At 40.7% G+C, this 12,444-nt stretch overlaps 2 protein-coding genes across 4 annotated transcripts in view; one reads left to right on the top strand and one right to left on the bottom strand.

The window, feature by feature from the left end:
• The window catches only part of UBP1 (upstream binding protein 1), a 39,125-nt gene extending 33,950 nt beyond the window's left edge, over positions 1-5,175 (top strand). For all 3 annotated transcript variants that reach the window (XM_051609780.1, XM_051609779.1, XM_051609782.1), the window contains 4 exons: positions 153-262; positions 1,606-1,748; positions 2,279-2,330; positions 3,306-5,175. In XM_051609780.1, the coding sequence (XP_051465740.1) occupies positions 153-262; positions 1,606-1,748; positions 2,279-2,330; positions 3,306-3,343 (343 nt within the window). In that variant the 3' untranslated portion in view covers positions 3,344-5,175. The remainder of the gene's footprint in view (positions 1-152; positions 263-1,605; positions 1,749-2,278; positions 2,331-3,305) is intronic.
• Positions 5,176-5,391: 216 nt separating this feature from the next.
• Positions 5,392-12,444, bottom strand: part of FBXL2 (F-box and leucine rich repeat protein 2) — a 51,329-nt gene continuing 44,276 nt past the window's right edge. The window contains exons 13-15 of the mRNA XM_051611613.1: positions 12,338-12,394; positions 8,269-8,481; positions 5,392-7,328 (exon numbers count right to left, since the gene is read on the bottom strand). Coding sequence (XP_051467573.1) covers positions 7,221-7,328; positions 8,269-8,481; positions 12,338-12,394 — 378 coding nt within the window. The 3' untranslated portion in view covers positions 5,392-7,220. The remainder of the gene's footprint in view (positions 7,329-8,268; positions 8,482-12,337; positions 12,395-12,444) is intronic.

Here is a 12,444-nt window from a genome sequence, read left to right as displayed (position 1 = left end):
TGACAGACCACTTACCAGGTTTTGTTGTTGTTTTCGTCAGAGAAGGAGAACGTTTCTAGTATACTGTTAGGGCAACAAGTGTACATTTGTGACATGTCAGATTTCCAGGGCAAATAACCTTTTCTCTGGCATGTGATGTGTTTGAATTGCAGGTCTGTTAGGCCCCGTTTAACAATCTACGTCTGCCAGGAGCCGTTACAGAGCATCCAGCTGGAAGGACAAGATGCCGGCAATGGCGATAGCAGCAATGGTGCAATATACGGTATGGGGGGCGTGGGGGGGTCTCTCAGCACGTTGTGTGTCTTCAGAAGTCTAAAACAAGACAGATGGGAAGGGAGACATAATAGTGAAGAGGCTGAATTTCTCTTTCTGGTGTGCAGAGAAACCACGGGCAGTAGCATTCAGAACACTGGTGCTTTGACACTGTGCGGGACGAACAGAACCTTAAAACCTTAATCGATAAAACTAATTGTAGTTGTGTGGTAATTAATTAAGGAGCTCTCAAATTAGCTGTGCCATGTTGTTACAGCCGAGGTATTGACCAGATGAATGTAGATGCATGTAAAAGCTACATGATAATAAAACACTTTATACTTTTTCATTTTCATTTATGTTTTGCTGTCACTGTCTGTGCAACTGCACTAGAACTGGTAGAGCTAGGACAAGGAAAACCAGCCATGCAGTGTAGGGGCTCATGACTAGTATTATTTTCCTGAGAGCTACCTGTTGTTTCAGCACAGATGGGAACTTAGTGTTTAATTGTAAATTTGTGTTAATCTTACAATTAAGAGAATGGAGCTATTTGAAATCACTCTTTTCTTGCTCTTGGCTTTGAGTGAAGAGACCTCTCTCCCCAGCCAACTGAAATCTGCATAGGCTGCTGCTGTAATAGTAGCTGTGTATTTTCCATGGAAGAGTTGAGGTGGAGGAGGAAGTGTAAAAAGGATACTGGCTCTGTCAGATACTTATTTTCGCTCTGGATATCTTCAGTCTTTCGTTTGGGACAGAAGAATGTGCAAACATGGAGCTTCCAAGGGCTCCTAGCACTATTAAATAAAGCTTTAGAGCTGTCAATACAGCATCCAACTGAACAGCTATTTTGTCTTACTGTTCTGTTTGCAATGCTGTATTTCCTCCCCCACCCTTCAGCTCGGAGATCAACTGTAGGAAATTTATTTGGACAGTTGACAACAGCTCTCTTTAAAGAAAAAAAGAAAATACATCCCTATTTAAAGGAACAGTGTAGTAGTATGTCAGGTGTATTACCTGCTTCTTTTGAGATGGTCCAAAAGTCCTTCAAAGTCATCATTAAGCTCCATTTAAGTCTGTTTGACATGACTGTGCCTTTTGCATGGGATACAGGAAAATACGTGGAGGTTGCTGTCAGGGTCAGAGCCAAGAGCCTCCCCCGTGCCAGAGAGCTGTGCTTGCTTCACCTTGGGAGACACATGGCTTAGTGGGAATTGGGTGAGAGTACAGCAAAGGTTTCTAGCTTTTGAATTTTTTTTAAGCCAGGTTGTAAACAATTCCAGATTTTTTTTCCATGTAGTTACTTGTTACCAATTAGTACCATGCTAATTTAAATACATTTTTTTCCCCTTGTAGTTTATCATGCAATCTACTTAGAAGAAATGGCAGCCTCTGAAGTCACACGCAAGCTTGCTTTGGCATTTAATATTCCGTTGCATCAGATCAACCAGGTTTACAGACAGGGTCCCACAGGTATCCACATCCTTGTTAGTGATCAGGTAATGGAAATTTTATTTATTAATTAAATAGAGGGGAGGATTTTGGTATGCTTACTTCTTTTTTACTATTTATTTTGTTTGATAATGCAGCCTAGTATTTTCTGACATTTATTCCTTTACATTAAAATGAGCAGAAGGATCCTTTAAATGTCACTCTACCTGAATAAACTCAACTAATCTATATAGTTCTGATATGCTGCAGTGATTACTTAGTATGTATTTATTTTGAATGTGCCCAAGACTTTAAATACCATTGAACTTGGCTTATTCAAGCACCTGCAACACAAATTTCAAGTTCCAAAAACACAGCCAAGAATAATAGGCTCCCAACTACTTGTCACATGATTAACAACCAGTATTTTGACAGGAATTTATTTTAATTTAGTGTGGTATATGCTCCTCACTTGTTGAATAAAACCAGTAACACGCAATTGCTTATAAAAGGCTGTGCTAAAGATCTGATGTATTTATTTTTTGCATTGGCCATACTCAGGAGGGTTTAAAAATGTCTGTTTTGTTTGGGTTTGTAGATGGTTCAAAACTTCCAAGATGAGAGTTGTTTCTTATTCACCACAATAAAAGGTACAGTGTCATTTCTGACAGGTTATTTTTTGCCTTTGCTGTAGATGAGCTGTAATGTTAAAATCTGCTTCTCTTTACCATAGAATCCTAGAATCACAGAATGGTTTGGGTTGGAAGGGATCTAGAAGATCATCTAGTTACAACCCCTCTGCCATGGGCAGGGACACCTCCCACTAGACCAGGTTGCTCAGAGCTCTATCCAACCTGCCCTTGAACACTTCCAGGGAGGGGGCTTCCATAACTTCCCTGGGCCACCTATGCCAGTGTCTCACCACCCTCACACTAAAGAATTTCCTCCTAACATCTGACCTAAATGTATCCTCTGCCAGTTTAAAACCATTAACCCATGTCCTATGGCCACATGTCATGACAAAAAAGTTCCTCCCCAGCTTCCTTGCAGGCCCCTACAGGATGTGGAAGGCTGCTGTCAGGTCTCCCTGCAGACTACTCAGCATCCTAACTCGAAACTAATTGTTCTGTGTAGTATAAATCTGTTCACGTGGTTGGTAATCATTAGAGACTTGTTTGTCAGTTGTTTTAAGCCTTTTGGAGGTGCTGCCAGCTTCAAAGCATGAAATCCACAGGGGTGTTTTTTTTAGAATTTCCATTTGGCTTTCCAGTTGAAGGCTGAGCATTGCAAAATAAAAGATGAAAAACATACACTAAAGAGTTACATTGGTCTTGCAGAAGTTAACTTTGCTCTGTTGCACTAACTGTCAAAATCGGTGGGTTTCATGTGTAGTAGGAAGAGTTCAGAAATAACTGCAAACCAGAGAGATTTTTAAAAGTTAGTTATTCCTCACGTGTTTTGTCTGAACAGCAGGTTAGTGATATTTTGCATGTTTTAATATTTCATAGTAGTAATGGACCACTTCTGCATAGTGCAAACTGAGTCTATACTCTGATGTTTCGGTGCACTGGCTGGTAGATTTATGGTTCTGTTTATGGAGGCTGACACTTGTTTTTCCTTTTCAGCTGAAAATGGTGAAGGTTTCCATATAATTCTGAAGTGATGTCACACAACCCCTAGACTGATACTCCAGCGCAGAATGAAGTCCTGCCTAAAGATTATGAAGATCATCCAAAACCTTAGGATCTAACTTCACCGTATAAGATGTTTCATATTGAAAACACACAATGACCTTTCTAACGAGCTGTTTGATAGGTGAACTTTCTTATCACTGCCATAGCTAAGTGTCCTCATGAGAGGTATAATGCCATGACAGCTGACGTACAGGCATGGAAGACAATGTAAGCAAAGGTGCTTGCCCTTTCCTGAAATAAGGCAAATTATGGCCAGTAGATACAGTTTCTAGAAGTAAAGCGCTGCTGCTTTTCTATTCTCTGTATCCAGTTGGAGATGAATGTAAACTTATTTTGGGGCATTTACCTTTCTGTGCCAGTTTTGTCTATTACTTGCTTGTACCTTATGCTGGTTTTATTTTTTGATGTTAGCAGAGCACATACTAATCTGTGTGGAGAGGAGTAGTCAAGCTGATCGTGATCAGGTTGTCGGGTCTTTGAGAGTAAAGCTGTCAAAACAGCTTCCCGTGTAAATTGTGTACAGGAGTGTATCTAAGAAGTGTAAATGCCAGAACTGGGCTTTTAAGAAGCCCCAGACAGATGCAATATATGCATGCAGCAAACTGCATTATCAGTAGTACCTTATTGGAGGGATTAATATAAATCCTGTCGGGTACCAAGTCATTGTGTTTTGCTTTAACAAATTTAATGGAAAAGAATTGCCTATGCATCCTTTATGTTTAGTTTCCTAGGTTCTCTGCGGAGCACTGCTGCAGTTTAACTCTTTGCTTGTAAAATGGTGGGTTTAAAAATACTAGCAGTGAGAGGTGGATTTCGATGGCGTGGTGGAATCATGCTGCTGAGGGAAGATGACCCACTGGCACCACAGGGCTGTCAGCTTTCAGCAACATCAAATCGCTTAAGAAACACTAACTATACACCATGTAAGTCTCCTTCCCAACAGGTAAATGCCTGGCTGTAGTCACTGTTACGGACAAGTCTCTTACCTTTCCTGTTGCCCTTTCTTCACCCTCTGCTCTGTGCTGTACAGCTGTTACAGTGCCTCTTCCATATGACCAAATACTTGCTTTTTCTTTGAAACAGGCAATGTGCTTTTTCAATATTTTGGATATTTCTTGTAAAGACATGGCACAGCATTTCCTATGTTAACATTAAGTTTCAACTGGTTAGGTACTTAGAAGGGACTATTGCAAAAGGTGTAAGTGACAGTTTCGTAGCTGTCATTTTGTGCCTTTGACAAGTTCCACCCTGATCTCTGGCTTAAAAGCTTGGGAACTGTTTGCTTTTTATGCTGCAGTGTTCAATGTAAACAACTACTACAGCACATAAAAAAAGAGCAACTGATTTTTTTTCATTCCTTCTTTCATAACTGGCTGAAGTGCTTAGCAGAAAAGCTTCTTAAAGCTGTAGCATTTTGAAAATTTGAATTCATCAAAGCTGAAGTTTCTTTCCTCTTTTTATTTTTTTCTGCACTGAAAGTAAAAATTTATGTACTTAAACATTTCTGCCTATAAGTTATCCATCTTTGGGTATTGTTTGGTCCTAGTATTTTCTGGAACTGACACTTGTGTCAATTCAGCTCACACCATATTAAAATTCACGTTTTATAAAAGTGGAAAAATCCTTGATTGGAAAGTATCCAAGTATCTAATTTTAAAGAATATTGAAAGTTGTACAGTAGTTTGTCCAACTCACTTGAAATTGGAATTAAATTATGGCACCAGCAAATTGCTTTTGTTTTTTAATAAGATGTACACATTTCAATTTAAGTATAATAAATGTTTTTCAATAATTTTGTAAATGTGGTTTTCTTTTTGTTTACTTCCCCCCCCCTTATACACACCAGAGAGATTTCCATTGTTTAGATTCAGATGGAATGCAAGGCCTACCCAGGCAGTAACAGCAGGTAAGGAAGGGTAAACAGGGGAAGCAACCCAGGACTCTCATTTATCCTGCAGATCCTGCCTTCTAATGGCAAACTTAGTTAAACTTGAAATAACTGAAACAGATTCAAATCTGACATCAGCTGATTGTTTATTTACGTGTCCTATATCAGAGTAGGTTCCATTTTTTTTTACACATCTTGAAGGCAATAAGATTTAAAAGGTTCATTATGTTCTTAGAAAAAAAATGAGCCACCAAAAGGCAACACCGCTTGACAAACTGGTACTGACAACTCTCCTGGTACAGCTGAGAACACAATCGGCTTAAAACTCTCCATTTTCAGCAGTATCTTAATGGAACTCTACATATGATTGTAGCAACACTCCTCCACTACTATGCAAAACAAACCCCAACTGACTTTGCAGTAGTAAAGCAATCCATGTCCTGCACTGTAACCTGTAATTTATCCTCCAAGGGGAGATCTTAATTTACTCTCCCCCTCATGAAGCACGACCACAGCTGCTGTTGTCCATAGAAGTCTGTCAATCTTCACATTTGTTTTTTCTTCTTTTTTGCAAAATTAGCTTAAAATTTTTTGGGGAAAGTCCTTTAACAATAGTAGCTTCTCCAACTGCTTTTTAAAGCCAGTATTTCTGTTACTTCTCAGTAAACACACAGGTCCTGAACTCTTAAAACATACACACACACACACTCAACCTTACACAAAAAAGCTTTCTGAAATGTTGAGTTTATCTCAGGTAATTAAGTTGCTTAATATAAAAAAATTATTTCTCTATCCCTCTAGCATTGAAAAACTAAAGATGAAAGCACGGCCTTAAGAGTTAATACACAGATTTGATTGTTACTATCACTCAGAAATTGACAGCTTCTTAAATAACCCAAATGTGAAGAGCTTGGCTTTCTACATATGAAAACCACAGGTTTGGTTGGGTTCACTTCTTACCTACAGATGTAGTTGCCCATCTGCTTGCTGTGTCCCTAAGAGGGGGCGAGGATAAACAGCTTGAGTTCCTTGCTCCATCCTTGTTCCTGTAACTGAACCTGGTTTCCATTCCTCAGCTGTAGAACTGAATCAACAATACACTTGTGTAGAGCTGCTCCGTGTCCTTTCCTCGCCAAGTGAGGAGGTGAGGACAGGCAGGGATGGCGTGACAGAAAGCAGCACCATGTAGGAGTGTGGCAGCTGATGGCAGCAGAGTGCACAGGCTCCACCACCCTGGATTTCTTGCCCCTTTAAAGGCTGATGGCACTGGGCATAGAACGTGCTTCGGTGACAGGCAGGCTTTACACTCATACATAGTTCAACTGAACCAAGTTCAAAAACTTGGGAAGTATTTATATAGAGATCTTGAGGTACTATCTTACCTTCTGATGTTACCTATTACGTCCTGTTGTGTAATTAAAGATGAAGCTGAATCATGAAACAGTATAAGCTGTTTTGCTGTAAAAGCTCCTGATTGCCTTGCATTTTTTGGTCAACATCTGCTAAAGCTGATTTGTCCATAACCAGAGATTTACTCTGTCGTGTATATTACAGAGCAGCGGGCTCAGTTCCTCGGTGTGAGAGGCCTGAGCCCCACCTCATGTTAGAACTTCACACGGAGTAGTACTTACAAATGCAAATTGACTTCCAAGCTAAGTGAACTTTCCCCAAGTAGCTGCTATGCTGAAATGCCCCCACATTTTACACGGTACTTCAGTTCTCATGCCAACAGAAGGAAGGTGCTACTAATACAAACCAAAGCATCACCAACTTAATCCACAGCTGCACGTTACGATTTTTACCTGGAAATAAAATAAAAGCTTTTCTTGTCACAAAACTGGATGACCAAACACCACCGTTAGGACTGTCAGGAAGCCGCCCCCTCCTTCCACTGACGTGCAGTCCCGTTCTTCTCTTCAACAGCAACAACAAACTTCTCCCCGTGGCTGCACTTACTGTCAAAGAATAATACAGCATCTGCAGAGGCGCTGTCCGCTCCCTCCCACCGACGGAGGGGGCGTGACGGGAGCAAAGTAAGCATGAACCTTCACGTGAGGTAGATGAGCCTGCAGGTGAGAAGTCTGTGTCATGATGGGAGAGAAACAAACCTAACTGGAGCAGCAGTACACCTCAGCTACTGCTAGCAAGAGGGAGGGCCTGTGGAGGTTGGTTAGCTGAAAAGAAAGCACTAGCTGCTTGATACTATCCAAGCTGTCTTCTCCTGACGTGAAACTCTTGTGTCCCACCCAGCTAAGCATGCTAACATTTGCACTCTCTCCTGCTCAGGGTTCCCACTTATCTCCCAACAAAAAAACAGTGAGGCTTCCATCAAGAGGCACGTGCTCTGCTGCAGGGGCCAGATGGACCCGTGGCTACAGAATTAAAACTTTCCCATGGTCTTGTCTGTCATAGTCCCTGCTTCCTTCACCCTAGAAAGCATGGAATAGAACTGGGCATCTGGTCTCAGTCACTATCAGGGATGAGCTTTTCCAGTGTTTGGACATAAATTTAGGATAAAAAGCTGCAGATGAGTTTACATGGAAGGTTAAACACACTGGCCCCCAAGGTGGGCAGTCCCTGTCTTAATGGGGGAGGTAAAGAGAAGGAAAAGAATTTGTGGCTGGATTCCAGGGTCTAACAGCCCTACAACCCATTAACCAAAATGTCCATGCAGGTGTTCTACTGTTGGGTCTATTAGCCTGTATTTTAGGAGAGTTAAGGAATATCACTACACAAACATAGAAACACTAAAAACATAGAAGCCTGCAGTTGAAAAAATACAGAAAGCAGAAGCACCCATTCCAACTGCAAAAGCGTCATGAATTATAAACAGTCTTAGGCAATTATTACTGCTGACAGAAAAGCTACATTTAGTCCCTAGGGGTGGGGAAACCTAAAAGAGCAATATTCAGGCTGTTTTTCCATCCTCCCCTTGCCTGGGACATTCTGCAGGATCCATACCATCTCAAGCAGTACTCCCACCGGAACAAGTCGGCAAACACGTACTCTGATGCGTTTGATTCCAGCTCGCGTGACTTGCTGGCAGTCATACAGCTCAATTCTCTCCAAGTTGTGGCAGTTCTCCAGGTGTTCCAGAGTCACATCAGTGATGAGAAGACAGTTATCAAGCTCCAGCACCTGCAGCCTCTCATGACCACACGTACTGTTGCTCAGATGAAGAATCCCATCATCGGTGATCAATTCACAGTGAGATAAGCTCTAAAACAGAAAGGCAAACAATTAATGACCTCACTCAGTCCTAAGTTACTCCGTCCTCTGAACATCAGAAGTCCTGTTCAACCCCCTTCACTCTAGTGTTTAAACAGCTAAAAAGAGCACACAGCTGAGATCTGGAAGAGTAACAAAAGAAACAGCTCTACTTAAAAAAAGGGCTGTACTTTCCTGCGAAAACAAATAGCATCCCCAAACACACATCACTGCCAAACCCCTCAAAACTTCCACACTCATAGAGAGCAAAGGGGCCTGTTCCAATTGTCATGCACCTCTGTTACTGACGGGTGCCAGAAACAGGAGACAACTTTAAAGGATGATCAAGAACATACAGGAATAGATGAGGATCTACTGACATAAATTACTGTTTCACAGCTACCATGTTTTTGTGCGTACCAGCAGCACCAAACCTGTGCAAGTCCACAGAGATAAAGACCAACCAGACTGGCCTGATTTGCTCACTAATGATTTCAGGAAAACAGTGACCACACAGCACCCCTGCTTGTATGTACAAGGAGTAATAAACATCTTCTACAGCTGCAGGAACAGGTCTTTGCTGCAACAGCACAAGAAACTAAAAAAACTCAGCTTCAGCATATTTTCTTACTCCCTTGAATTTCAAGAGCATGGAATAAGTTGCAGTATCTTGGGCAGCAGCACCACATAAAGCCATTTCCCGGTTCCTTTTAGGGAATTAATGACTTTTGGAGAAGCAATGATGATGACAGCAACAGGAAACAGACTTTCCTTGGAGGAGACTTAAAAAAACACTCTTTGTCACCAGTGAAATGAATGCTCTCAAAACTTCTGCACTAGAAATGTGCAGAATCTATGAACTCTGCTCCTCCCACCCTGGGTTCTGAGCTAGCTCCTTGCTTTCTGCTCAGCCCTATGTCTTGCCCGTACTTCTATTTAAGTCTAATGGTGACTGGTTCTGAAGTAGCACTTCCCTGCCACAGGCATTTTTCAGACAGCAACCGATGAAGAAACACTTGTAGCAATCTAAAAGCACTTTTAAACTCAGCGTAAGCTAACAGTAGTGCTCAAAAATACCTCCTGCCAATCATCTGAATCAAACATGTAATCCTTCCCTTCTCTCAGTACAACATATCTACCTTCTTTTATTTCACCTTGACAAGGAAACCCGAGGACTACCAACTGTGGCTTACCCTTATTGTACCCCAGCTACAGCCACAAGCCTACTACTACCAGACACATGGGGTCTGTCCTGCCCTTTAGAACAAGTTTCCTCTCAACTTTTTTTCTCCTCTGATGAACAGGATGAACAAGTGACCAGAGAAGAAGCAGGGAGAGAGGTTAACTCTCCTTGGGCCTGATGGGGGGCCCCTTCAGCTGCTCTGATTTTACTCACTTACTCAGTGTGAGCAGCCGGCAGCAACTCCAAGCAATACCACAACTAGTGCACACAGACTCCAAAAGACAACAGAAATTAAGCACTTGCCCCTAACAATGCTTTATCACGTGACACGTTTACATTCTACAAGTCCATCAACTCTTTTAATACTTCAGTTCTCTCCAGTACCTACTTTCTTCACGTACATGTCCTGAGCGTTTGGTTTGGCTCACAGCCTGGAAAGAATCAGCAGTCGCAGGGTTAAAGAACATTTATAACAGACCTGCTGTTTCAAGGAAGGACAGGAGGTTATGTGAAGCTGCTGGCTATGGCAGCAGCCTGCTGGCTAATTAAGAGTTTTCCATCCCAGGAAGTAAGCAGCTTATAAAATTCAGCTTTCCTGAGACACTGTGTTTGGTACTGAAAGGACAATACAGGATGTACAGCTGAGTGTGTAGAACTTTGTAAAACAAAGATGCCAAATGATGCATTTAATACTTTGTATTAAACCACATGATTTCGCTGACTTCAGAAGCATGACAGAAAGTGTTACTGAGGTGAAATTTTACAAAGGCAATTGCTTGAAATCTTTAGAACAAAGAGATATGGTCAAATCAGGTTTTTTTGGGTTAATACTAAATGCTGTGTATAAATTAAATATGGCATGATAAACTGTGGCAGTAAGAAACAGTATGATCAACTTGACTGAAGAATTCAGTTGTTTTCTTACTTCCAGGACTATAATGAGTATTTCACAGTTTATCTAACAATTTGAACGTACAATTTTTAAACACTTTTGCCAGAAATTACTTCTTAAGTCCAGTAATGAATAAAGCATCTGAGCACTATGATACTGACGAAGATGTAACAGCTGGTTGTCATTGGTGTAACAGTGCTTTTGCTTATTTCCACTGTCTACTGAGCCTTCAAACACCAAGAAACAAATTCAAAGCTGATTACTGCAACTGCAAAATATTAGTTTAAACTGCAAATATACCTAAACATATGCTAAAGCACAGCTACACTGGAGTTTACAGAACCATCCAACAGTTCATGATTTCACATTTGAAGTATCAATATTAGTTTGCCCAGGACATCTGGCACCTGCTAGCCTGTTTTTTCTTTCCCTGTAACTCTCAGCCATTGCTGTTCACCCACAACCACTGAGTGTGTATCCTTCCTATACACAGAGTACACACACATCAACAAAACCCACCGATTTTTCTGGTTCCCTCAGAAAAAGGATGTTGTTTTACCAATGCCACGCTTCCCTGTCTGTGGGCTATCACACAGACATAAGCAAAGAGAAGCAGGTTCAGAAAAACACTTTAAAAATACGAGGTCTTATATCTCTGGCAAAGCCCTGGCTGAGCTGGTACTAAAGATCTCTTGCAAGAACTGGTTATGGTTGGAATTACAATACAAAACTACATCTGTTACAGAAGAACAAAAAGTGTCCTGTCTAAATGGGTCAGCATATCCTGTTTGGCTTCATGTAAAGAATTATGGTACAGAAATGAGGCTGGACAATTAATGAGCAAATATAAAAAAAAACCCCAACAAAACAACCGAGAAATAATAGTGACCAAGCTGCTTTTTAAAAGCCATCTCTCCTCATGTTGCTACCTTAGTAACATTGAGTTACTAACCCATCATAAGACAATTTAATTAATGAAGCAGCAAACCTTCCTTTAATCCCATCTAAGAACAGATTATAAAGACACTTGTCCTCTCAGGTACATTTGAAGTAGCATATAACAAATCTACACTTATGGGACAATTAGCTCCAAATAAAGAAGCATCTACTGTAAGGACACTCTGGTAATTTTGTAGTACATCTTGACACAAGAACAGCTGAATTTACATCACCTGGAATTGATTTTGATGTTGTGAAAGACCTAAGCAATCATTCCCTAAAAACCTGTTATTTGAAATACAGGAAGCAGGGTACCTCCCTGAAGGCAATTCAATCCCCTCCAATGACGTTCAAAAAGTCTAGGCCAAAAAACCTTCCATAATTTACTATGCAAATGTAGCCCCTGGGGAAAACTGCTTGTGCGCAAAACTGATGACAGAGTGAATACATTTATCTTCACTGGCTGGTTTTGTTCATTTACTATTTGACTTAAAATGCCCCTAAGAAAACCATTACTGAACACTTAAAGAGTATCTATAAAGGTCTGAATTCTGTAAGTTGCCAATGAAAAGTTTTATTTTGCCTAGGTAATCAAATATGAAGGATGTTAACCACAAAATATAAGCTCACTGATTCGGTAATATTTTTTATCACACAACGCATATAAATATTTTAGGACTAACCTGCTTCTGTTAGAATAATTAGGAAACTTGCAGATCTTTTTGCACAGTATCATACTACATGAGGAACTTTTTCTAGATCCAGAGTAAATTCCTTATTCTGAAGGAGCTGTGTATATGTGTGTGGTTTTGGAAGGATGTATTAAAAGCACATAATTTAAGAGTTCAACTTACCAATGCTTGTAGCTTGGGACAGTGTATAGAAAGTTGTATCAATGTGCTGTCAGTTATCTAGAAATAAAAGAAACCAAACAACAGTAAGCAGTGGACACTAGGAGGGC

The sequence above is a fragment of the Apus apus genome, chromosome 2 (assembly GCF_020740795.1).
Source record: "Apus apus isolate bApuApu2 chromosome 2, bApuApu2.pri.cur, whole genome shotgun sequence".
NCBI lineage: Eukaryota > Metazoa > Chordata > Aves > Apodiformes > Apodidae > Apus > Apus apus.
This window is presented reverse-complemented; position numbering and strand designations above follow the sequence as displayed.